The following is a 27,916-nucleotide window of genomic DNA, read 5'->3' on the forward strand; positions in this document are numbered from 1 at the left end:
TATGCGAGATTTCGACAAGAACGAACGTGTGCTATGAAATTCAACAAATGACCTAGCTCAGCTTTACCCTATAGCTGAGTCAACGGGTAGAGTTTAGAGTTTATGTTCCAACATTCCTCTTACTTTCTCTGGAATATATTCCAGAATCCAGGCATGAATAAGTGCGCATATTGTGAACTGATTGCGTGAAGAGATAGGGCCGAACTTAATGTATTGGTAATAGGTAAAGATGGCACATAATTTACTGAAAATTGATTTTCACGTTTCGGAAGAACAATATAATCCTGACCTATGTGGTTCAACTGTCGTAACGACTTTTTTTTTAAGTTAAGCTTTTCTAAATTGAATAAATTAGCAGTTGGTATTTGAAACTTCTCATAACGCCCTTGACCGTTTTTATAAATTATGTAAGTTGCATGAATACGATGGATATATCTGATTATTATGCATTCTGATAAATAGCTACATGACATTAAACAGATTTAACATAACGATCTCGTGCTTTTCTTTGTTACTTCTGTTTTCTCTCGCCTTTCAGACGGAACGCTTTGATAGAGCACACTTGATAAGATAAGGAAAAAAAAAAGAGAGAAAGAACTCAACGAATCGGCCACCCATGCCAGTATGCTATCAGCTGTTGCTCCGTCCAGTCTGCAGCAGAAAAGAAATTCTATTTTCGTAACATGGTAAGGTGTTTTCTTACTTCCGTATTAATGACAGGATTATCGATTCTGTAATAATACGTGTACGTAATGCAAGTAATGTGTTTTTGTGAATAAGACACTGGTTTGGTATGAAATAGTAGTACAATTAAATTATGTAATGATCCGCACAAAAGCGTTAGCATAGACGGAGTTGTGTCTGCTCTGGTGTAGAAACGTGACTTCATGAATTGCAGTAATATATATAAGGTTTTTTGTTGATATTAAGAAGACTCAAGTTGCCTAATTGATTGAGGTCAGGCATATTACAAACATAATTATCCGAATTTGCTGTATGTTTAAAATAATTTTTGTTAGTGGTTTCAGATTTCACTTGACATAAATGGCCTTGAATTTCTTCAAGATGGTGTTGTTAGCCTCCAAAATTTTGAATTTCAAAACTTTTACAGAATGCTTAACATAAAAGAACTGTGTAGACGTTCAGTATATTCAATGTTATATTAAAGAAGAAAGAGTACAGCTCGTAAATTGAATTTACTGGTTCCGTTCGGCAGATGCAATTTCATGAAATAAGGATCAACAAAAAAAAATTGAATGATCTTATTCTTTCTTTTTTTTTTCGAAAAAAGAAAAGGAGAAATTTTCAAGACAAGACAGGTGTAACATATGAGCTAAATAACTACTGGTATATACTCTAAATATTGCGTCCCAAAATAACGCCATAAAAAACAAGTAAAAGCCCAAATCAACCTCTGCTAGGTGACCACTAAAAAGCACGAATGCTATCTAACCGAATCAGAATGGGAGCGCAGCAGGGTGATCCAAGCGTTAACGAAAATGCGTCTATAAGGAGCTGGCGCGTCAGCGACGGTTGGTGTGCGCGTAAACTAGGATGTCGCAGGAAACGCTACCTTCCTACGCTGCGTCAGTTCCTTTCTTAACACGTTAACTGCGAGGGCTTACCTTTAAGGTTTGCAAAATTCCGACACTCCCTTCCGAAAACTATGGACAACTGACCCGTTCGTAGTAGAGAACTTAAGTACTGTGATAAATAAAGTTCCTTGTGTTCACTTTCTTTTTCACATCATCAACACGATGTCCACATCTAAATATGTAACTGTTCCTCCCAGGGTTGGCTCGTTTAAACCACCTGTTTTTTTTCTCTCTCTCTCTCTCAAAAAAAAAGTTTAAACCAAATAACGACAAATGTTTGTAAAAGTGTAAGTGTTCGTCAAATCTTGGTGAACACACATTTGTGGGTTATTGCGTGTCACTCCCGCATGCTATTAGTATTATATTCAGACAAATTCCCCATTCATTACTACAAAAGCAACTTTTTTTTAATAAGTTTATGAATGTTTCTTTTGTGATTTTTTTTATAGTTTTGTTATTATTGTTATGCAATTGCAATCAAAGAAAAATTCTAAATATTGTTTCGTTTTAATAATGTTTACTATTAATAAAATACATTGAAATACTGTACATTTTTTTTGGAAAGGGGGGGGGGGGGTCATACAAACCGCACGATAGGCATTTGCTGAAATCAGAAGTATCTGTGGTATCTATTGTGTATAAATGGGTCAGAGCCAAAGTGGGCTGAAATAATTCTTATCTTTATTCACTTTTCTTACTGATATGCAAATTAAGTCGTTGTATATCTTTGACTAATAAAAGTCGTATTGAACTAATTTCGACTTAATTACTTCTTCTGTACTCTGCAGTATTTTGAAATTATCCATATATAATTCTGTATAATGGTTTCACTTGTGCAACTCTTTATCTTTTTGTCCTTCTCAAATGACTCTTGACAATTAAACAATTATATTAAAAGTATGTAAACACCAGTACAACGTATCAGGAATCCTTCGTGAGTGAGTCGGCAGACGTATCGCATTTGTGGCCAATTAGTCCCGGTTTCGAATTCAAATGGAGGACACTTTGTTTCGGATGTAAGTCAAGAAACGGTTTGGACTCCGCTTTAAGCTTATGTGACCCCTTACAGCATAACCCGTTGTTGCATAATAACACCAAGGTGAAAAAAACTTATTTCTGTCCATATGTAATATAAATACATAGAGCAAATTATTTAATCCAAAAAAACCTCGTTTAAACCAAGAAAAAAAGTTTAAACCAAAATAAGAAGTTTTTTATATATATATATATATATAAATAAATAAAAACCATGGTTTTTGCCAACCCTGGTTCATCCATTTCGTTATTTCCAATGCCTTCAGACATTTACCACACTTTCTGCTCAATTTTAGTAATCCGTGCCGCTCCTCAAAATCGAAATGTTACATACAGTTGCCATCTTGTTTGAATACGGGGAACTAATTCCCTCATTACACCCTAACGTCTGGCGTCAGGATGCCGCCAATCAAAATAGTACCAACAATACGCAGCTTTTCACACTTCAAAACGCCAGATTAAACTTGTTAGCGTGAATTTCATGAAAGATAGGCAATTCGTCATTTCTTTCCTGAAAATTTTACGTATTTTTCAGATTTCTGGACCTACTCTCCGACACATAACCCGTGAAAATTTACAACTGAAATCTGTTACTTCGGAAAAATTATGTGTGCTAACAACATATCTCAGAACGAAACTAATAAGGTAAAAATATCGGCATTTATTCCGAAGTTGGGCGTCCGCTTTCGCCACGTTTTTTCGCTGTTATCTACTTTGCACACTTTCTGCAATTTGTTACTAGGTTCATTAATCCGTGCTCTTCACAAACTTTTAAAAGATTTTGTTCGTTATCAACTTATTGCTTCACAAATGTTAAAACTGTTACTTCATTGCCCTTGTACATTCGCCATGTTGATGACACTAATGCTCATTTCTTTCCCACAATGCAACTGTTTTGTTACCTTGCGCCAAGTAGTTCCCTCCGCTCGGCGTATAGTCCCAGGTTTACCACCGCTTATATATAACAAGTAAACAGAATTTTCGAGACTTAAATATTATCAGGCACACAGACGATCAAATTATCCATATATTTCCTGTAAATTTTAAAAATTTTGCTGGAAACGGACTCCCAACTTTGAAACTTAACCCAAAATATCTTACGTAATATAACTTAATCTCCACTTAAAAGTAGCGATTCACACTTATACTTTCGGACAGGTTATTTCCATGGATGCACTGTTTTGGACGGACGCCAATTAGCTCCTTTTCCGGCTTTCATAGCTACTAGTAGGTTGAAAATACTTCTGTAAATCATTCGTGCATGGCTACATAGTTAAATGAAAAATCGGTAGTGGAATGAGAGTTTTTGAGGCATTAAGCAATTTATGTAAAGAAAGAGTATGTTTGTAGTTATTACTTCGTGCCATCCGTGTTCTTTCTGTGTGTAAGCATCGGTAATAAAAATAGGGACGTGCTAATGGAATAAGGGGTTGTAAAAGAATTTGGAAAACATTTATGTAAAGAAATAAGGTGCAGATTTAGTTTTGGCGCACCACATTTTGGAGGATTTACAGGCAAAATTCAATACTTTGCATGAAAAGACATGTTTATAAGGGATAAATTTCTGCAGGCGACAGGATTAAAGACAAAGTAATAAAGCTGTATTTTAGGTTTACAAGTGTAAGGTTGCTGCTATGAAATAATTACAAGTTCTTCACGACGTAGAAAATAAGTGAATGCATACCAAAGATGGCTCTATTAGATGCTATTGTGCACCTGTACCACATTTCTGCGCAGTGTACAGAACCTGTATTTCATATTTACAAATAAGCTTTACTAGTATGATACCATGACAAGTACTATTGAAACTCTTATTATTGCCAAAAGACACTTCTTTCCACAACCCCCGCTTGCACGCATACCCGCAATCGCTGACGCGCCTGCTCCCTTAAGACGCTCCCCCGCGCTGACCCACCAGCTTAACCCTACATTGACTTGGTTAGATACCATTCGTGCTTTTTAGTGGCCACCTACTACAGGTTAGCTTGTGTTTTTTGCACTGTAGTTTTTCATGCTACACATCCGAAACGCCTATTTAGACGCAGATCGTAGAAGAATTGTAATTTGCTTCATGTAGCTCCCTTCAATTTTATAAGTAAGATATTTTCATGTCGTCCAGTGGAAACAATTTCGGGGACAATGAGAAGGAAATTAGTGAAAGAGTTAAAATGTTTCAACAATTCTTTCTTGTGATGCGTCAAAAATAAAGGTGCACGAGAAATAATATATTTATAAAAACATTCTGCTATGCTTTCACAATCATGCTTGCACTCTTTATTTATTTGTACATGTGTCGGTACTAATGATGAAAAGTTGCTATTAAAATAATAAGTTTCTAATAAATTCCGAGCTGACTTTGTACAAAATATAATATTCGTTATGTTGGCACCACTACTTAATCTGCACGACGAGCTAGCATTCTAACCTGGGTGTAGGCTTACCGTGCCAATTCGCTAACCACTACTTTTCCTGAACAGTCAAACGTCCTCTCATCCTTGTTGGTGGTGCTCAGCCACTGCAACCACATGAACATTGAATTTATATTAAATTTAAAAAATTGACGAAATAACTGATTTTATATTACATTAAATGTAATATAAATTCAACAGTCAAAGGAGTTTCATAGTGTAGATATTAGTCTGCCCAAGGGCAACAAGAGTTGTGGTAAAGCCATCCATGTGTTCCAAGTGGCTAAACAGAAATACCAATATCAAGAATGATAGAAGGCGGCGAATGCGTAGGGTAAGGTGAAGCAATCGGCACAGGAAGCCGGAGACCCGGGTTCGAACTCCGGTTTTGTTGTGCGTTTTATTTCACGATTTGCATATATCATTAAATTCGTGCCTATAGAGGAAATAGTGTGGTATAGAATGTATTAATTATTGAATTTCTGAAATATATATTAATATCATCTATAGCGAACTTAATTTTTTTTGTGGAAGCAAGTTAGTTTTGTAAGTACTTGATGCTTTTGTAGGTGTAATTGGGCTACAGTAGGTAAGTGGACTAGAACCTGACTTCGCACAGAACTCTGAGACAAGACAAACGATCTCCGTTCCCTGTGGTCGGCTAGGTTTGGCTAAGGTATGTTTTGATATGTTTGGTCCGGGTGGTTGTTTAGTATAATTAATTGAATGGGCTTCCTGAAATCTTCTCTTTATATAGTGTCTTTATATTGCAATTTTACTTCAGATACATAGCTAGCTTGAAAGAAGTGAATAAAAAGTTACTTTTCGACTTCCAAACTATGCCATACAGAGCTATAGGAAGTCTTGTAAAGCAAGTTTTTACTTTGGCCATTTCATTCAATAAGAGACATTCGATGAACCGATTCGTAAGGAACTAGTTCCTCGGAACAGTTTGTTAAATATTACCTGGAACTAGTTCCTCACGAATAGAATCGGTTACAAGTGATGGTGGTTCCAACTTAATGATTCTGACATTGTTTACAACACTGCATATTTCAAGTATTGATACATATAGAACTAACCCTTTTAGGGTACGGCATTTTTTAGGTAAATTATAGACTTTCAGTCAAGCAGCTACAACATCATTCCTATTTATCGTAAGATTATGGTTCGTACCTCGTTTCTTTTACAATATATCAACCTTTCAAATGGTACCATTCAAATTTCCCTATCATGTACCTGAGGCGGGAAATTTTGAAAGAAATCGGGATTTTTCTCTGAAAATATTTTATTTTTTGAGCCCCTCTGGGTCCCTCCTGTGTTAACACAGGGATCTGAAAAACTCTGATAAATACTACTTGGTGGAGTAAATGTTTGTGCAAATTTCAATCTTCTAAGTGCTAAAGTAAGACTGCCATAAAATAATATAAATAAGCCTAACAAAACAAAAAAAGAAAAAAAAGAAAGAAAAAGAAAAAAAAACTCAGGTAAAAATTTCCTGAAACATCCCTATTTACCCTAGGATCATGGTTCGCCCATCATTCTCTCCAGAATAGAACTGCCTTTCAAACGATACCATTCACATGTCTCCATCATTTATCAGAGACGGGAAGATAGCGAAGAAAAGGAATTTTTTGGTTAAAATATCCCTTTTTTTAAACTTTTTGCCCCTCTGGACCCCCTGTGTTAACGCAGAGACCTGAAAAAATCTGATAAATACTACTCGGTGGATTGAATGTTTGTGCAAAATTTCAATCTTCTACGTGCAAAAGTAAGCCCGCCAAAAAACAATATACCCACAATACTCCAAATTCCGGTATAAAACAGGATCTTGGGTAAAAGTTTCCTGAGACAATTCTAATAACCCCACGATCATGGTTCACCCATCATTCTCTTGAGAATAGAACTGCCTTTCAAACGGTACCATTCACATTTCTCCACCATGTATCTGAGGTAGGAAAATCGCGAAAAAGGGGATTTTTTGGTTTAAGAAATATTATTTTTAAACCCTTTTGGCGTTCTGATCCCCCCTTCCCTGTGCTAACGCAGAGATGTGAAAAAATCTGATAAATACTACTCGGTGGACTGAATGTTTGTGCAAAATTTGAATCTTCTAGTGGCAAAAGTAAGCCCGCCAAAAAAAGTATTTCTAACAAAAAAGAAAATATTTTTTTAAAAAAAAGTTTTGACTTCATCGTCTCCTATGTCTCGATGCAGGAAGGCGTGAAACCATACGTAAGGTGTTCTACAATGCCTCTAGACTTGAAAATACACACACACACACACACACACAAAAGAAAACGAAGTAAAAAGCTGTAATGGTTCTTTTTTATTCGAATAATGAAGACACTACTTTAGTACCTAAAAGTAGGTACTAGAACTCCAAAGGGCTAAGCGAATTTCCAATCATATCAGTTCTAAGCGTAACAAAACTTGAAATAAATTAGCTATTAAATAATAAATGAAACTACAGCAAGAACTACCACATTTTCACACACAAAAAAATTATACGTGAGGGAACAAGGTCCCTTACAATTGAAGAATCGAAAAGTAAAATTTTATACATGAGAGGGTAAAGTCCCTCTAACCCCCCTCCCTATTACAATTCAAAAAAACGAAAAGTAACATACAGTGCAAATTGCAGACTGTACACAATTATGTATTTGAAAGGAAACATGCCCGCAGACTAAACCGAGTAAATATCTTACAAGTAAGTAAATACCTGAGATTTTAATGTGAATTTAATTCTGCAGCATACTTCATGAATAAAAAATGCTTTTGACCAATACAAAATTTCCTATTCCATAAATTATATCCAAACTGCAACATCATTCCTTGTGAGCCATATGTGCAGGTCCAACTCCTCTTCTACTAATAAAGCTTCCACTCCTCACAGATAATTGCTTCAACGAATTGCGTACAAGACGAACATGTACGATTATAGCATACGTAGTACATTTTTAATCGATCGAGTCACACTGTACTGAATAACTTGTACCCTTTCCCACATACACTGCAATTTCTCGTAACCTCTCGAGTCCTGGTACTAAGCGGGCCACATTTTTTTTCAACTATTGCATGAATTATGATGACTGGGGACAAATTAATACAAATTTCTCATTTTTTAATAAATTTTATTTGTTACCTCGGAGTACAGAGTATATGTGTACCTGCGGTTTTAACTAACAGATTGCAGTACATACTTTCTCACTTTGTTTGTGTAACTATTTAGTAAAATACACAGATACATATTACATGTATTGCAAATCACCTTACTTCGGAATTTGCACCCTTCGTATCGACATTTGCTGGTAAATTTGTCATCCAGAAACAAAGATAAACGCCCAATATTGTCGTAACGTACTTCTGGTACTGACTGGCTGCCTTATCTTCGTTGCCCGGCGTGATTCTTCTCTCGCTTTTTCAGGCATTTCAGGTGAATTATCGTCGACGTTTCTGCGAGTTTTCTTTGCTTCTCCAGCAAAATGAATGAGAACATTTGCCAAATCCATGCGACAGCAAAGAAGTGTTAACTAGTTCTTCTTTGGAAGACCTTCTTCATTACATCTTTTGCGATACATTAGCCAGTAGTTCGCTGGAACTAAATCAACAAAATGGTTGAAAACACACACTGACCACTTCCTAATGCGTATTGTCGTTTGTAATATGCCAAGAACCTATTCATTAAATCAATACCACCCAGTTTTGTTGTACATTCCAACAATGGCAGGCTGCGGAACATCGACCTTTTTCTTTTTCTCCTCCTCCGTTTTCTACAAACGCCCGTTGGCTTACTGTCAACACAAGATGACAGTAAAAAATGAAATGAAATCCTTGGAATTTTACGTCCCACGGTTATGCTGGTTAGGCTAAATTAGACGGTGATTATGAGAAATGAGTGAAATGGTGGAATAAACAAAGTGAGAGGAAACGGGAGAACCACGAGAAAACCCACGAGCACGGTGTTTGTCCACCACAAAGTCCACACGGCGCGAACTGGGATCGAACCAGGGACCCCAAGCACCGGAGGTGAACGCTCTACCACTGAGCCACCGCGCCCTCACAAGATGACAGGAGTGTAGAGAAAAATATTTAGTGTTTAACTTGTCTAAAAAACATGTTTTTTGTAAAATAAAAACGCTGTGGGGACCAATTTAGAAAATATTTCGCAAAGTGCTCCTCTCAAAATTAACGGGCTTGAAGTTTAGAGTCAAGGAATTAGGAACATTGGCATTTTCTTTGTTTTCTTTTGGAAATCCTACGATTACGGGGAATGCTTCAACCCGAAGCCGCCAATGGGACTCTATCTTTTGTTTACACTTAACATTTTGATTTTTTTTGTACATATGTACGTAGAAAACACGTTATTATCTGGCAGTTATGATACAATATCGAGTACCAAATCTAATCTAACCTAACCTAAATCCAAACATAACCTACGATAGGATATGCGCGTATTGTAGTGAACGAAGAATATTATACACATAATATTGTAAACAAAAGTTAATATATTATAGCTATCCAATTGTATTTTTGTAGTGCAAACATTTCGCTTAAATTATCCCTAATTGACTTCAAACTGACTATTGCGCCATCAAATGCACATGGCAAAAATACCGAATTAAATCCTGTGGTACACATACAGTATGTGTACCTTTTACGTAGTTCTACGCCACGAAGACTATTTGTAATCAATCGAATTAAAAGTAGTCTCATAAGATTCTTTACTCATTAATTAATATGTCCAATTAGCAAAACAGTCGCAAATGAACACAGAAGTTATTAAAGAATACACCTACCTGGAACTTGACGCTCAACGTTCGCTATATTGTGCTATCAGCTACTTCAAACTTCTATTGTATTGCTGTTGATGCCATCTGGTGAACAAGATTGGTAATAAACACAGATGGAAGGTACACAAACGTTACAAAAGGGTTTCTACTACGATGCAAGCCTCAGAATAGGAGCAAAGAATTAAAAACCGGAGGTGCACATATGTGCACCTGTGGACTGAAGAGGTTAACCTCCAATAACCCGACACTAAAACAGAACCTATAAGCATTAATATCACTCCACATATTAATGAAGATAAGCAATAAATATTTAAATTACTTATCAGTTGTTCATCAAAAAGAACTTTACGCCATTCGACATGACCACCGTAAGACACCACATACAATACAAACCACCTGCAATACGGCTGAGAACAAACCACGTGAAGTACTGCAATATTCTGCAAACTATGACAGAAGATTTATGTAAAATCATATTCATAATTCCCCGCTCAAACAAAAAAGCATCAACAGTGTAACAAGACGTATCACGTTACTTGATAGTAGTAATGAATCTAACGGAACAGATAAGTTGTCAAAACAGGAACCGAAAGAATAAATCACTGAATCGAAGAATCGCATAAAATGAATGAAATGGACAAAGTAAAGACTTGCCTCTTGTAGAAAGACTATATCCCATCTGTCAACAAATATCATACTAAGATCAGTAAAAGATAGAGAAAAGCGTCTTTTTGGAATCAATTCAGCGCCCGAAGAATATGTTGGATCTGCTCTCTTAATCCTCTATTCAAACCAGAAATGATAGAAATCAACTATTTCCGGTTTCAACATTGATCTCTATAGAGTGAAAATAGCAGGATACAACGAGAAATTGGTTTTAGATGTGGGTTTCAACGTTCCAGTTGGAAGTTTTGTTAACTTCTATCCCCTATTTAAACCAGATTTGGTGAAAATTACGATTTCTGATTTCAACGCTAATCGCCATAGTGAAAAAAACTAGTGGATAGCAAGAAGCAGTTTTTTGGTATGTAACCAGTATGGAACTAGATTTCTTCTCTGACTTTATAATTCCTCTGTTGCAGCCAAAAGTGGTAGAAATCTATACTGGTTCCGGTTCTAATATTGATTCCCGTAGAGCAAAAACGACAATAGGAAGCGACGAACTTTTTTTTTTTTTTTTTTCAGTATGGATTCAAGATCCCAAGAACAATTTTATCTCAATTCTTGTTCTTCCGAAACCGGAAGTAATAAAAATAATAATAAAAAAAAAAAAAACTAGTACAGCTTTCTGTTTCAATATTGATTCCAATATGGCAATGATACAAGAGATAGTGAGGAACAGCTTTTGTTGCGGATCTAGCGTCCAAAGAACAAGTTCCATCTCGGAGCTGATCCCCGTATTGTAGCCTAAAATTCCAGATCTACTACTTCTAGTTTCAGTATTGAATTCGCATAATTTGGGAGTCTACCGCCGTTTGGTATGAAAAGTATCACACCATAAACACGAATACTGTTAAACCAAAGAATGTAATGTGGTATCTATCAAGTGCAGTCATAGATTATTGTGAAGGAGAACACATAGGCACTTTATCAAATAAATAGTATTGTTTAGAAGGAATCTAAATGATATTGTAATGTTTTATATGAATTATCGTCTTCGAAACTTGTGCTTCTGTAAAATGCGTTAGAATCATCCTTAAATTGCTTTGTCTATTAGTACATATGTAATATAATGAGTCATATGTGAACTTTTATTGCTTGTGACTGGATGTTACATTATTGCTATTATTTTGATCTGATGATTACTTGGAAGTTTATCATTGACTTATTTTTTTACAAATTTACCGACTAACGCTCTGAGTAGTCTGATGCATGTAGGGTTCTCGTTTTCTGGAAACACATTTGTTGCTTAGTATCGATTCTTGCAGGACCTATTTTCTTTGCCTGCTCTTGTTACCTAGAGGTTTCAGGCATCGAACAACTGTAATGTGATTACAACCATCCCGGGTATTGCGTTAATAAAGATTTGCAATATTTTAGAAGTAAAACAACAAATTTGTTGGCTGCGCTTGTGATAGAACGGTCGCCTCTGGCACTTGGGATCCCTGGTTTGATCCCAGCACGCGCTAAGTGGGCTTTGTGGTGGACAAGTAAGATGTACATGGGTTTTCTGTGGATTCTCCCGTTTCTTCCACTTTCTTCATTCCATTCATTATCAAAATCAGCGTCTCCTTTAGACTTGATGCATAAAGGTAAGATGTTAATATATATATATATTGTATGTTATTCAGTGTCAACTATATCAAAATGGCTTCAATAGACTATACCAAATGAATTTAATTAACTTCTCTACTCACGTTAACTAGTCTTTGTGTCCGTAACTTTCATTCTGACCGCGAAGAAGTTGAATACTCCTAAGATTAGTGAGACGTTACAGTTGCTTAAATATTGTGTAACAACATTGTTAATAATAATGTGTCAGATATTCTTCTTAATACAATATTCTTTCTATTAAGGCCAGTGTAGTTTACCAAAGGAAGAGATCAGCAGTCTGTGCGCTATTATTGATATTAGATGATGTACTGTTTTTGTATAAAGAAAATTCTAAATTGACGTTATTGAGCAGTAAATTAAAGATATTCATTGTAGCTTAAAATTTACCATGGAACATAAAGAAAACGTTAAATTTAGCAGACGACAAAATAATAATAATAACAAGTTTGACATCAGTGTTCATCGGAAGCTCAGTGTAAGTACACAATATAAGATCCGCACATTTATCTTTTACCAAAATAAACAAAGGAAAACTTTTTCTTACGCGATCTATAAGACTTTCATCATTAGAATCAAATTTGAAGAAACCGGTTTATTATTTATTGAGGATCGGCAGTCTAAATGATGAGTGTTTGTACAATCAGATTAAAAAGTATTTAGGATTCAACAGAAATGTGTAGATGTGGCCATGGCCTATATAAGAGAGCAGTATTGGATCTTGGGTGCTATTAGAGTTTTACAGAACGTTGCTAATGATGTCACAGTGCGTAGTTCAGTGAATCGGTAAAGAAACCTCAACATACACATTGATTTCTTAACTATTGAGGAGATGTGGTCAGAGAATATGAGTTTCCATTCAAAAATGAAACCAAGATCATTATGACTAGCAGTGTGTTATAGGGGAATCATTAATATGGTATTTGGGGAACAGGAGACTTTTTCAGTGTAATAGTAATACTGTCACATTTCGTAGTTTAATGTGGATTCCGAACCACCGTTGAAAATGCAAGGCTTTCCCACCGGGAGTCATACACCAAAAGTGTGCGCATTATATAGTATACCAATGTGTGGGGACGGAGGGAGGGGGTGGAGGCGAGAAATGAATTGGACTACTTATATTTTCCATATTGACAACTGCATTAATTTATATATATTTACAGTACGATTTACATGTAGCATTAATCCCCCTCCCCCGAACCAAAGATTAAAAAAAAAAAAAGAAAAAAAAAACCTTCGGTCAAAATTATTACCCAAGTCAAGAGCAATTACATGGAACCTAATGAAAAATCAGCAGATACAACGAAATTGTTGGGAGAGTTATGTAGATTTTATAATAGAAATTTGAAAGTGTCAAAGAAAATCTTAGGCGTGCGGAAATAGAATACATGGCTTCACATCTTTCGAAAGATTTTATTGTAGACTCAGGGATTTTGTTTGGAGACAAAAGTGAATTCTTTTAAAACAACTAAGCTAAACACAGATAAGATTTGGTTGAATAAGAAGCAGCAGGCTGTGATTAGAAACTTCATTGAGTACTGACACAATAATAGAACATCAATATGAGTTGCCAATCTCTTCTTCATAAACAAAGAACACACAACTTGGCCTCATCATTTCACAGCGTGCCGCATTGCTACTTGTATGAATGGCATTAATAGATCAGACAGGATGTATCTACACTTCTTTTTCCCAATGAATCCACTCATTTATATTTCCGTCATTGTATTATTTCTTACCTCTATTTTCATCGTCCGTAAACAAGACTCCAGGGAGAAGCGAAAGCTTCAAGTGCAAGACTTAGTCAGGAATCAAAATTTTAGGTAAGTGGGAAGATTGTTAATATTCCTGAGCGTTTGAGCGTACCTTTTAAAAATGTCAAATTGAGATGGTTCCTTCTTTTCTCTCTTCGGAACGAGGGAAATAAGAATAATAAAATCCAAAAGTCAGACAGTAGATTTTTCGTGTAAAGTAGAACCGGGTGTATTACATACAGGCTATCTCTGCTTTAGACCAAAAAGGGGAGGGGAAGAGCACAGCGAGGTAGCAAGATTTACAAACGGGGAGGAGAAGATGTGAAAAAAAAGGGAATTTATGTCTTATATTGGCGCAGTATAACTTCCCGTAATTGCTTACTTTCATATTTGCTTATGAATGGTATAGGTTAAGTAAATAGAATTTCTTACCTTTAGTATCCGGTTCAACGAATTATTATTAAACCATTTAAGCATACTCTGATGTCTTCTTCAATTATCAACAACCTAGTTAGTCTTCGACGCTGGAGGCCCGGGTTCGATTCCCAGTAGGAGCTCATGTGGTACGGTACCCACGTTAAGATGCAGGTCCACGTCTCGTAGCCTCGGTGCTGAAAGAGACGCTAAACTCCAAATAATCCAACCAAGCATAATGTAATTACATATTAGACTCAATAAAATGATCTTGATGTTGCGATCTACATTATGTCCTCGTCCTCAGAAGAAATAAAACTTTATTACAATTTTTTTCTTTTATCCAGTTTGATGAAAGTGACTTTTAAGTTGGCTTCATTGATACCTTATCCTTCGATATTTTTGGAAGCAAATTTCAACGAAAGTGGAAAATATTTCTCTGTGTTTATGAAGAACACAGCCTTACATTTATCAAGTATTATGAGAGTGGTCTTTTGCGTTCTCTTACACGGTTTCGAGGAATACATTGCAATTTTTCACTTTGTCTTGTAAAGTTCAAAACTCACTTCTGATTGGATAGATCACGACAGTACGCAAGTAAGGAATCAATCACAATCTTTCTCATTGTTGGGCAGACATATGGTACTTAAAAGTGAACCTTGTATAAAAACACATTCCATTGTAGTGTTATAATTTGACTGCAAGTTTTGTAATGCCACAAAGTGTGGTAACGACAAATTGTAAGTAAAAAAAGAATCCTCATTAATATTTTTTTTCCTGACTTCATCGGGAAGTTTACGAGTCAATAAGTAAAACATCTGTGAGTTGTCAAAAGTCCACATTACGTTGTAGCAGTCATTGAGGAATATTATACCAGCACGATTGCCTAGTAGTCATTTCAGAAAGCAAATCATTTTGAAATTATTATTATGACCAAATTATAATTATTACAAACCCAGTACGAGAAGTAAGGTCGTGACACGTATTTCCTAATGGGAATAATGGGCTATCATCATACAAAAAAAAAAAAAAAAAAAAAAAAAGCGTAAATGAATTGTCATTATCTCGTTTACAGACAATCCAGACGTGACCAAACACGTTGCTACCAATCATCATTCAAATTTCTCCCAAGTTTAAATAAAGATTTGGAATGCATGATATGTTATCGTGATGCGAGAGGTGATTCGGAATACGAGATTTTTGTTTCTTTTTATGAAATTAGTAAAATTTGTTCAAAGTTAGTTAATTGTTTTGATAAGAAACGAATAATATTCTAAATTAAGATTCAACATTATCATTTGTCCTGTCAAATTAACGATCACAAAGTTGAAATGGTTTAATAAGTTTTCGTGACCTGGATGCTAAAAGTAGCAAATTCTATTCATTTACTTATTTTCGGTTTGAGAGATGGGATAGAAACAGCTGAAAAGCTCTGTCTTTTCTTCAAAATCATATAATACGGTTGATAATAATTAATCGATTATTGCATTAATCTGCAGTAACCAATTACTTCTGTAGCCTGCTGTCTGCAAAGTTTAATATGCTCCACCGTCTTTTACTACCTCCTTTGAATACTTTTCTTCGAAGTTCTGTGCGAAAAGATTTTTTACTGCATCATTTTTCGACTGTTCAGAATTCAACTTCTTGTTGCCTACTTTTCGTCTGGTTACATTTTTCGGCTGAAGATCCACTACGACCAGCACAAGGTTATAATTAGAGAAAATGTTGGCTCCGAGAAGAATATTCGCGTTCTTCAAGCTATTTCGGTATCTGCTCTGAAAAGAAAATCAATAAGATGTTAGAAAACTTCAGGAAGGATTGTGAAGAATATAGGATGAAAAGTAATGCTAGAAAGTCAAAACCCATGGTGATTGGAACGAACCAGTCAGTGTCAAATATGGAAGTAGAAGGGGAGAAAATAAAACAGATGACTAGTTTTCGATACCTGGGTGCAGGCATGAAATACGAACGTAAAATAAAAGCAAGGATAGAAATGGCGAAAAATATTTAGGAGTAAGAAAATATATTTTGTTAGTGCTTGAATAAAAAGTTGAGAAAAAAACTATAAAATGCTTCGTGTGAAGTATTGTACTATATGAGGCAGAAATATGGACATTACGCAACACTAGAAGCCTTAAAGATGAAGTGTGGAGAAGAAAACTAGTTCCAACGGAAAACAAATGAGATGATAGAAATCGTGAGGGGTAAAAAGACAATTTTAGACGTAATTGGCAAGAGAAACTGATTGGCTGAGAAGTAACTGTATCACGAGGGATGTGCGACAAGGTGTGGTGGCTACAGTTGATGGAAATTATTCAAACAAAAAATCGTACTTGAGAACAAACAAAAAGATAACTGAAGGCCGTGATACATGTAAGCTTCTCATTTAAGGCAAGTGATTTGCGAATAATGACAGAATACTTATGATGATAACATTGAAAGGTTTTGTTCAAATGTCATTCTGTTGAAGATCACCTAATTCTGATTCGTGACCCTTAAATTTACGTGGATGCGCGTTTCTGATATGCATCAATATGATAGTAGATATCGGATAGCCTTTCGTATGCCGACGGCGGCCGTATTTCCAACATGGCATTTACTAAACTGTAAGAAAACCAGTGTTTACTCAAAGAGCAATGTCTCAGAAATTAAAAGAATATGTTAGAAATACCGTTGTACAGATAATAAAGTGATCGCAAAGATTTGATTTCCTGTCTAAATCCCAAATGCCACAAATAATGGCTCAAAAGCGTGACTTAGACTAAGTCAAAATACCCGTTGAGCGCGTGAAAAGAATGAGGTTGAGTTGAGCCCGCAATTTTATTCGTGGATGTAGTACTATTTTACATACCGTGTGAGTGTATGAAATATTAGATCTTAGAAATGATCTTTTTCTTTCTGAGGCGTCTTATATGGCCAACTTTTGCATGTACGTTTGGGGAGGGAAGTGCGAAAAATCTTAAATTCATGTGAAATGAAGTATAGTTAGTGTACGTGTAGTAAAAGAATAAAATATAGATAAATGGAATTTAGACTTTGCAAGTACACGAACCGTACAGAGGGGGGAAAAGTCACATTAGAAATTAATCTAAAGTTACAATGCAATAGCTTTATTATTAGTTTTATTATTATTTAGCACCTAACTTGTACAAACCAAACATGATAACGAAAGCAAAATGCTACAAACAAAAACTTACAGAATGGGGAATCAAGATATTTTAGCGTTTACCTAGTATCATAAGGCCAAATGGAAAGCTGCTTGAACGAAGAAGTTACATCCTGTTGGTCAAGAAAGCAAGAGATAATCGCGTTGCAAGTTTGTTGGTTTCTACTCATCAGCTGAGTCAAACTATATCATCTGACCGGCCGGTTTAGTTTATTGTTATTTATCATTATTTTTGCAGCATAGAAAGCTTTTATCCTAAAACTAACTTTCATGATGTTAATACTCACAAAATGCAACTAATGGTTCTTAGTTAGGTGATATGGTCAATTCCTTGGCACCATCGCCTATATTTGTTTTGTAAACCGAAATTCGATACTTCAAATAGCTCTTTAGTTGCCTCACAATGTACCTTCGGTAAGAATTGAACCTGGGACATTGCCCTCAAATCATCAGGCTAATATACGAGAATACAAAGCTTCCAGCATACTATAAGTAAATTAGAACAAGATATTCTAAACAATGATGTCTCATTCAAGAAAACTATATAGGGCTAAGTCACGAGGGTTTCTGTATAGTTTCTCAAATTTTGTACGACCAATCGATTACAAAATCGTGTGAAGTTTCTTTTACGAGCATTTCTGCTCTTTACCAAAATATATTTTAACTCTTCACATGTGGATTAGATTTTAGGAACATCAAATTTAGATATGAAATACCGTAAAATAAAAGTTCAAAAGAAATTATTTTTTAAAATGCTTTTTCTGTAGGGTGTAGAGCATCAGATCAACGAAGGTCAGTGGAACAACAATAGGTTGGACAGTGCTAACAGACATGTAAGCGGAACAAAACTGTGTCAGCATACTCCCATCAAGGATGTCATCGATGAAGAAGGAGATCCAAGAATGTGTTTGGTTGAAGCACAAGAGCCTACGAAACACGAACAGGACTTCTGTCCTCCGGATGGCGGTGTACGAGCATGGCTAGTCATGATAGGAAGCTTTCTCTGTAATGGCATTCTTTTTGGTAGCATAAACTCGTATAGTGTGATTCATAGTTATCTAGCGGACAAGTTAGAGGCAGGAGGAGATAAAAATGCTTCTACTAAGGCGTGTAAGTACACTTCCTGAGGAATGCGTAGTAACTAATTAAATATACAACATAAAGAGAAGTGGGCATAAAGAATGCACTTATATATACACACTTGTTTCCAAGTAATTGAGTATTAGTAGTATTAACTTTTTTTATATATAAAAATTGTGCTGTAGATATTAATATCTAAGCAGGAGTAAAAATCCAAATTCCTTACATTTTCTTTCAAGAAAAAAATAAGGTCAGTATTAAGGGGAAATTTGTTTAGACAATAAGTAAATAAATAAATAGATCCTTTCTTTGAATTCAAACCAGTGACTTGTTCTTTCTGTTAGCCTGTTTATTTATTATTATTATTATTATTATTATTATTATTATTAATCATCATCCTGAATTTAACGCACCTGTCCATGAGACATGTATGTGCAGCCTAACGTAATTCCGAACAACATAGGCTATCACTGGGATTCAGATCGGTGCTAATTACTATCTAGTCACAAAGGGACTCTTATTATTGTCTTCTCTTATTGTCTCTTACTGTCTTCCTTACATTCACGAAGTTGTGTTTATTTATGTATTTATTTGTTTGTTTATATGTATAATTCCAGATGCAGCATATTGGTTGGAAATTTTACATTAAAACATGTAACAACAATAATAGCAAAAAGTAACAGAATTTCAGATTATAGTGATCATTTTGAAGATATTTAACATTTTTGTAGATGGCTCATGAGTTTGTGTAAACTTGAAATAGATTTCGAATTAAATATAGTTTAAATGTTTCTGTAGCATAAAGCGTAAAAATGTTTTAAATGAAAAGACGTAATAGGGTCTTCAGCTAGATTGAATGAAAAAAACAAGACACAATTCTATTGAGAATCTAATATGTTAGTGTACCCCACAGAATGGTAGAAGAGAATTAACAAAATGATTATTGGAAACAAATAATAAGGTATCGTGTACATAACATCAGCTCCCAAAAAGAACAGTTTTAGTTTTAATTATGACTTTACCCAGTTATTGTGAAAGTACCAACAAAAGACAAATGTCCAGGTATTTGAAGTTGTGTGAAGTACAAATTCAAAGTACTTACAGTTCTTCTAGAGCGTACAGCAGAAATTTGGCATTGCCTCAAATGGTCATAATGGCATGCAAAAATGTAGCTTGAAACGAAAGTAAGGAGCTGTTTAACTCCTTTAATTTTAAGCCGTGCCTAATTTGGCTGTTATTTGGCCTACGCCTTTTATTTTATACCATTTACTAGGTAGGTTGGTTTAAAGCGGGTGTCGGGAAGTATTTTTACCTTTGTTATACATATTTCCTTCATAATATATTTCTGATTAAACTTGCTTATGGAATAAATTGAAAGAAATTAATATCTTCAAAGTCTCTGCTCACTTGCTTTTTAATTAATTAATTAGTTACCGGTATTATTTCTTTAATAACAGAAAAGCAAAAGACATTTCAAAGTTTGAGCTATTTGGTGAGTGCTTTTACGTGTATTATCTCCTATGTTGGACAAATTTCGGAGTGATAAGTATTTACCACCTTTATTCATTAGAAAGTACTTCAGAAAGCACCCAAAATTATCTATATGTAAACTTTGCGACAAAAAGTTATTGCCTTCTTCAGCACATATCTTTTCAGAAAACTAATGTCCTTTGTGTGGAACTACATTCCGTTGATTATTTTCTTCCGACTAGCGTTACTTTCCTTATTCAGTAGTCCTCCATAAAAAAAATTCTTCTCGGCTCCAAACTAATCAGTATTTCGGGCACTTGGGAAGATGAAACGAAAAGTTTTCAAAGCCCAAATTCCGAACCATGTTAAAAATTGTGAAAACAGATCCTTCGCGTTTGCATGGGTTATCTGAGGTTGAAAGGAGTTTTTCTCAAACTAGCTACGCTTTATGCCCTCTGATAGAGGTAGTAGTCAGAGAGAGTTCTTCTATGCTTACTTGCACATTAAGGGACCTTAACATAAGCTTTATGATGGAAAGACATGTTGTAAACATACAGGGTGACCGAGAAGTCCTTCCCTGATTACAGAAATTGATAACTCAGGCTAGAAATAAGATAGAAATATGAAACTGGTGTTGAATTGTTTACAAACTATAAAAGTTTTGGTCACATCAGTACACTTCCACATGAGCACCCTTGGTAGCACGTAGCACATCTAGGCGATATTCAATTTCCATCCACACATTAGCCAAAATCACTGGAGGGATCGATGCAACGACTGTGGTTATTCGTTGCTGCAGGGTTTCAAGATCTGGTACACGTGTTCGGTAGACCTCATGCTTGACATAACCCCATAAAAAGAAGTCTAATGGGGTTATGTCAGGAGAGCGTGGAGGCCAAGCTGTTGGTCCATCACGACCAATCCATCGCCCAGGAAATGTCCTATCGAGATAGGCACGGACGTCCAAACCCCAATGAGGTGGTGCGTGTTTTAGTTGTTTTAGTGTTTTACAAAAACTTTTATAGTTTGTAAACAATTCAACACCAGTTTCATATTTCTATCTTATTTCTAGCCTGAGTTATCAATTTCTGTAATCAGGCAAGGACTTCTCGGACACCCTGTATTTAAAGAGCTTTTAGATCTGCCAAGAGTGTTATAGACAGTATTCTGAGGAGCAGAGGAAATTTAAGGAAAACAAGAAAAGGAAAGAAAAGTTTTTTTTACAATACTTTATCGAATATGATGCAAAAGTTTGTAAAACAGAAGTTTTTAGTTGTTCGCGATCATGTACAGAAATTGATGTGGAAAATGAAGAAAATCTTGCGTCGAGAAACTTTTGACGTTTGGCTTTTGCCACACGTACTAATTCTAAAATGTGTCACCCAATAAAGCATTTTGGATTTTTGCTGAAATTGTTAAAAAATTCGACAGAACGCTCTTTCGCGTTTGGATCGTAATGTTTCTGCAAGATATTATGTTGGAATGAATCGCATGTACAATAGTCTCTTTTAGCTAAACTTATTGAAAATAATTGGTTAGTTGACAATAGGACATATAGAGTTGTGAGCAGTGACTTACACAGAAGGTGGATCCTGAGAGTACGGACACCCTCCCCCCAAATCCCGACTTTTCTGTAAATTTAGTATAATTTTAAGGGTAATTTTTCAAATTTTAATGTAGTTTATTCTCATTGAATTTGGACCCTCTTCCGAAAATCTTTGATCCCCCCACCTGAAGTAAATTCCTTCGTATGTTCTCGATTGGAATGAGTTTTGTTCCAGTCCAATTTTTGAAACAGTTATGAATGAGTATTCTAGAACTGGTCATCGTTTGGATGATTTGCTGTTAAATAGTTTCAATACTTCAGAGTGCAGTGATTTAAGAAATGGTGTTAAAATAGTCTTGAGTTCTCTCATGAAAATTTAAATCTAGAAAGAGGATTTGCAGTCAATGCCCAATATGTAGCAGATTATTTAAAAGAACAAACTTCAGTAGCACGCATGCTAGTATACGATACAGTAGCTTCTTCTGGTGACCTTAAGAAACTATCCGTAAAGAAATTCACGCACGAACTGCTCGTACTTTTGCAGAAGCAACAAATCAGCTACGAGAGGAAGAAGAAAAGAAACTGAAGACAGGAAAATAAAGATCGTTGAGAACGAACTTGAAGCTAAGACTAAAATAATGGAATATATACGCAATATTAGTGAGGAAATAAAGCGTTTGGAGAAGTAAAATTAACTACATAATACTATTGATCCTTTTTTCTAAAACGATGCCGTTAGTATAGAACAGACAATTTTATCCATCCTTTTTCGACGAGTGTCTCACTGTGACTTCTTTCTTTTATATGAGACAAAACTTTCATAATGTGACTAACGTTACAGATTAAAATTTCAAGGAAGATATTTAATTTCTTGCTTTGTGCAGGAATTTCCAGTTGGTAAATATTCTGTAACTTCACGTTGTATTTATTTTTATATTATTCATTGTTCTAATTGATTAGGGGAAAAGTATGTTAATTATCTATCATCGTTACCATGCTTTCTTGGTCTTGTTTTTCCATGAACACGGAAATGAAATCTTTGAGTTTTGTATCCCACGATTATGCCGGCTAGGCTAAAGGAGATGGTAATCATGAGAAATGAATGAAATGGTGGAATAAAGAAAGTGGGAGGAAACGGAAAAACCCGAGGAATCCCATGCAGATGATCTTTGTCCACCACAAGGTTCACTTACTGTGAGCTGGGATCGAACCAGGGACTCCATGCACTAGAGGTGAACGCTCTACTATTGAGCCACCGCGGTCCTGTTTCCATGAACATGGGAAAGCCTGTTTGGCTAATTATATATCATGGAAAATTTTTAAAATGTTCTGGAAAACCGCGAAAAGTGAGAAAAGGGAATTCTTTCATGTAAATTTTGTCACCACCTGTATAGCCTATTAAACTGCTATTACAGTAAATATCGGGAGAAAATCTCGATTAAAATTCTTGCTTTTTGTCCATTTTCATATTCATATTCAGTCAGTAAGTTTGATCTCAAAAGTAGTTTGCATCCCTGTTATATTCTTCATGAGCACTATTATCAGGGCCGGATACTCATGTTTTGCGCCCATGGTCCCTAGTGAAATTGCCGCCCTTAACCACACCAATCGCATCGCTCTCCAAAACTTCCATTCTCCTGGATGCACTTCGTAAAATGTTACTTTTACGTTTGCTACTAAATTATAATTATCACTATTATTAGTTATCACTGTTCATATTTCTTATTAGTCATTTTATGTTATATATTTCAATTCCTATATCTGGTCAGCATTTGGAGTAGGTTCATAAAACTTACCTGGCTTCTGCCTAAGCTATTCAACATTACATGGTGTAAAAGACGGCAAAATATCAAACAATCTTAAATGATATAAATAGTTATGTTATTGTACATTAAAATTTACAAAATGATGTTTCTGAAACTTTTGTGTATCAAAACTGTTTATGTCTTGCTATGACATTGGCAAAATCATTAATAATATCATCAAAATCAAGTTTGTTAAGAAGGAAGATCTGATAAATTCATTGTAGACCGCGATTCTCTTCTTCAATTCGGAGAGAAGATTGTCAATGATCACAAAAAAGATTTCTTGAAGACGATTATCTGGGCTTTCTATCTTCTCTTCCTCTTCTGATTCAGGTGAATCTGGTTCATCAAAGAATTTCTTTCTTTTTCTTAATCTTTTAGGCCTGTTTCCTATGCATTCACCATAAGTTTCAAGAACAGCCTGGACAGTCTTTAGTTTTTTTTTTTTTTTTTTTTTTCACCAGCCATCTTATAGAACTTAAAAATACCTTTCAGTTCATTCAAAAATTTGATAAGAGATGTGTGCAGACTCACGACTGTAGCTACAGTCATATTATGGGATTGTATCTTTTCACACACAGAATTAAATCTACTGAGAATGTCTCCCCATAAGGCTACCATAAACGAAGTTTCAGGAGAAACTTGTTTTCTTAGAAGTCCTGTAGCTTTAGTCTTTATTCTTTCAATTTCATCTTAGCTGAGAATCATACGCTTGAGAGCCTTTGCAATTGTCTCAAAATCTCTGTTGAAGCTTTTCCATGCATCTTCACCGGCGGACCATCTTGTTATGCTCAGTGATTTGATAGAAGTGTTCTTATCATCAGGCTTGAAAAATGATTCTAAAATATTCCATTGATAGGTCGCGGAAGAAAGAAAGAAAAAAAATATTGAGTTCTTGTAAGTCAAAAAATGATCTGGAGATATAACAATATTTTGCCGCACCAGATCCTACCAAATTAAGAGAATTGGCAGAGCATTGCACACAAAATATCAATGGATTTGCTTCTTTTAGTCTAGCTTCTAATCCAGAATATATTGCGGACATATTTGATGCTTTACCGGACGATTGTCCGCGACAATTCTGAATGTCTAAGCTATAAGCCTTAAGAAATACAAAAACTGATGTAACCAGTTCTTTCCCTGTATGACTTTCTTAAGCGTTCCTCAGTACTTCCGGTTTCATTTACGTATATTAGGATAAAAGATAATTGGTCATTGTGTGTAACATCAGGCGTTAAGTCTACAATGATTGAAAAGTATTTTGATGTTTTCACTTCTTTTAAGATAGACTTTATAACACTTTTACTCATTATCTCAATCAACTTCTCACATGTTGGAAATGAAAGGTAAGATGACTTGCCTTGACCAGGGTTTCCATATTTATCAATGTGTGATTTAAAAAAAGGGTAAAACTCTGCAATCAGTTCGAGAATCATCATCTAGTTTACATTCCTTGTGGAGCCAAACAGTTCATCTCCCCTAAAAGTACGAGTGTCGAGCTGCCTACTTCCGCCCTTTTCAACAGATCCACTGACAACTGATCAAACCACCATAGTAAACTAACCGACTTATGACAATATTTGCTGCGACTAATCTGCTACAGTATTATCGTAACCGTCGCCATTAAAAAAATGTCTTTCTCTTATTTTATTGAGCCGTTGGTGAAATATGTATTTTCAATAGTTTTATCGTATTTTAAATATTTTTTTTTTTTAAATTTGCCGCCCTGGTCCTAGGCCCATGTGGCCCATGCCTATAACCGGTACTTTATGTAGCTGATTAATAATAATAATTTTTTTTTTTTTTTAAAAAAAGCATTGCTTCTTAGTCTTACTTGTAATTTACTCCATTACAATAACGAAAAGTGTTAACGCTACACTAATTTGAATCTCTCCAACATTCCTTCAAAATCAGTGTTCCCTGTTTAGTCACTGTATTCCTTTATATTAGGAACCTAATGAGACTTGAAGAAAAAACATATTAGTAAAAGATTGATATTCTTTATTTCGCTCAATCTACAATATTTATCCGACTTCCAAATTTTACAGATTATATTGACAGGGTGTCTACTGACCTGGAAAACCTTGAAAACCTGGAATTAGCCTGGAATTTACTTTTGGACCTGGAAAACCTGGAAATAGCCTGGAATTGGACGAGGAACCTGGAAGTTTTAAAATTGTTTTTAAAATATTGTTTTTGGGATTGGTATGGAATAAGTATATTTTTGTAAAATGCAAGAAAGTTATACACTACAGCATTAGTTAAAAGCCAATAATAACTTATTCAGTGGAAACGTAGTTGAGAAAGAATAGACAGACATGAGCAGAGTGCAGGCGGTGAATGTTTTTGGAAAGTATGTTGAGGGTACAAGAAGTGACTGAATAAGATTTTATTTGTTTGGCATGGTCGTTGTGAATAACAGTGAGTACAAAAAGAGCTAAATTAGTCCCCGATGATGAGAGTAAGGTAATTGAAAAAGTTAAATTTTATGATCTATTAAGTTTGTGTCTTACACAGGGGATACTGGCATACAAGCCAGAAGCTTTCTCTGTAGTTGCTGCTTATTTGCATAGTATGAATCAAGCTTATTTGCTGCTTTGTGAAGACATTGCTTTACATGTTTCTATAGCAAGAATAGTAGACAAGTCTGGAACAACATTCGGCTTATACTCCTGCGCCGAAGCTTTTTAACAGGAGTCCAAGCCCGCGTATGTCGCAGTGAACACCATTCCCGGTGGCCGAAAGGTGTATCACCGGAAAAAAAAAAGTAAAATTGCCCACATCTTAACGGAGTCACTTTTTGTATTTACTAGTCTTGCGATAAATCCTGCAACACTAACAATTAACATTTTATTTTTCAACCATTAAAATTGGGAAAAGTAAAACTAAATTCCAGGACTCGTGGAAAGGCCAGTGGAAATGGGTTATTAGATCCAACGATCCATTTAAAGCAGATTGTAAACTCTGCAGAACTGATTTTGACATTTCAAATATGGGAGCTGGATCATTGAAATCTCATGAAAAAGGAAAGAAACATCAAATAGCTGTTAAAGCTCTTAATGCACAATGTTCGATCGTAAAGTTCTCAAGCAATGTTAGCAAGGAGCCTTCCTGTACAAAAAATTCTACAGCGTCTTCCAGTTCAGTGTCTGGCACATCATCTACTCCAGTTGTTCAGGAGAAAAATGAAAGCGCAGCAAAAACTAGTGGTGTAATAAAGGGTTATCTTATCAAAGATCAAGTGACGAAAGCAGAAATAATCTGGACATTACACAAAGGTACAAGTCATGCATTGGCCAGAAGCCAAGTGAGTGCAACGGATTTGTTTCGTTTAATGTTTCCTGAGTGTGAAGTCGCTAAAAAATATGCAGTTATACAAAGACAAAATAGGTTATGTCATCACTTTTGGATTGGGTCCATACTTCCAACAGAAGTTACTTCGTGAACTACAACATTGTGAATTTTTTGCAGTATCGTTCGACGAAAGCCTAAACACTATCTCACAGAAAAATCAAATGGACTTAGTAGTTCGTTTCTGGCACAGTGACGAAAATAAAGTTTTTAATACGTTATTTAACATCAGTATTCCTCGGACATGTTACTGCCCAGGATTTATTAAGTGCATTTATAAATGTTTTCAAGGACAAGGGTCTCGATTTTTGTAAGTTACTCCAGGTTTCTCCTCATGGCCCCAACGTTAATTGGAAATTTCTGAGTGATTTGAAGGCCTGTCTGAGTGAAGAAAATGGCGAAGGTCCACAGCTTTTGGAGATAGGAACGTGCTCTTTACATATTGTTAATGGGGCTTTTAAGACTTCGCATATCAAAGCTGGTTGGAATGTGACAGAGTTTTTGAGAGCGTTGTTCTATTTATTCAAGGACTTCCCTTCAAGAAGAGCAGGTTTCATGGCAGCATCTGGAACAGCAGTTTTCCCTTTTAAATTTTGTTCTATTAGGTGGGTGGAGAATTCTAAAGTTACCAACCGTGCCATAACTATGATTCCTGCCATAAAAGTTTATGTTGATGCAGTGAAAACAAAACCTCCTGAACATCAAACTTCTCTAAAGTAAAAGCCCACATCTCTGATGTACTGTTGCCTGCTAGATTAGGGTTCCTTCAGTCCGTATCTGTAGAACTAGAAGAATTCCTCACTAAGTACCAGACAGACAGTCCTTTACTACCGTTTCTATGGAATGACCTAAACACGTTGATTCGTAGTTTGTTAAGCCGCTTCGTGAAAGATGATGTCTTAAAAGTAGCTAAAACTTCGAAAAAACTGACCTCAATAGATGTTTTTGATAAGGACATCTTAAAACCACTTAATCTAGTTGATGTTGGATTTTCTGCGGTTACATCGCTTAAAGGAGTGAAGGATGTTAATATATATTTGACTTTAAGAAAGAATGCAGAAGATTCTTACAAAAACTGTGTAAACAACTTATGCTAAAATGTCCTTTAAAATACAGTGTAACAAGAATTGCAAATTGCTTGTCTCCAGAAACTATGACCAACGAAACCGTTCGTGACTCACGTATCACACTCGCCCTGGAGACATTTGTCGAGAAGGAGCAAGTAACA

The 27,916-nt window shown here is 35.5% G+C and overlaps 1 protein-coding gene across 3 annotated transcripts in view; it reads left to right on the forward strand.

Annotated features, from left to right (window-relative positions):
• The first annotated feature begins 531 nt into the window (after window positions 1-531).
• Window positions 532-27,916, forward strand: part of kar (monocarboxylate transporter 10-like protein kar) — a 47,720-nt gene continuing 20,335 nt past the window's right edge. Inside the window, exons 1-3 of one of the 3 annotated variants that reach the window (XM_081768914.1) lie at window positions 554-686; window positions 5,608-5,714; window positions 18,204-18,546. In XM_081768914.1, the coding sequence (XP_081625040.1) occupies window positions 18,339-18,546 (208 nt within the window). In that variant the 5' untranslated portion in view covers window positions 554-686; window positions 5,608-5,714; window positions 18,204-18,338. Of the gene's footprint in view, window positions 687-818; window positions 958-5,607; window positions 5,715-18,203; window positions 18,547-27,916 lie in introns of those variants that run through there. The other 2 variants (XM_081768908.1, XM_081768922.1) reach the window with 2 other exon arrangements.

Source organism: Thermobia domestica, chromosome 1, assembly GCF_964235325.1.
Source record: "Thermobia domestica chromosome 1, izTheDome1.hap1.1, whole genome shotgun sequence".
NCBI classification, from domain to species: domain Eukaryota; kingdom Metazoa; phylum Arthropoda; class Insecta; order Zygentoma; family Lepismatidae; genus Thermobia; species Thermobia domestica.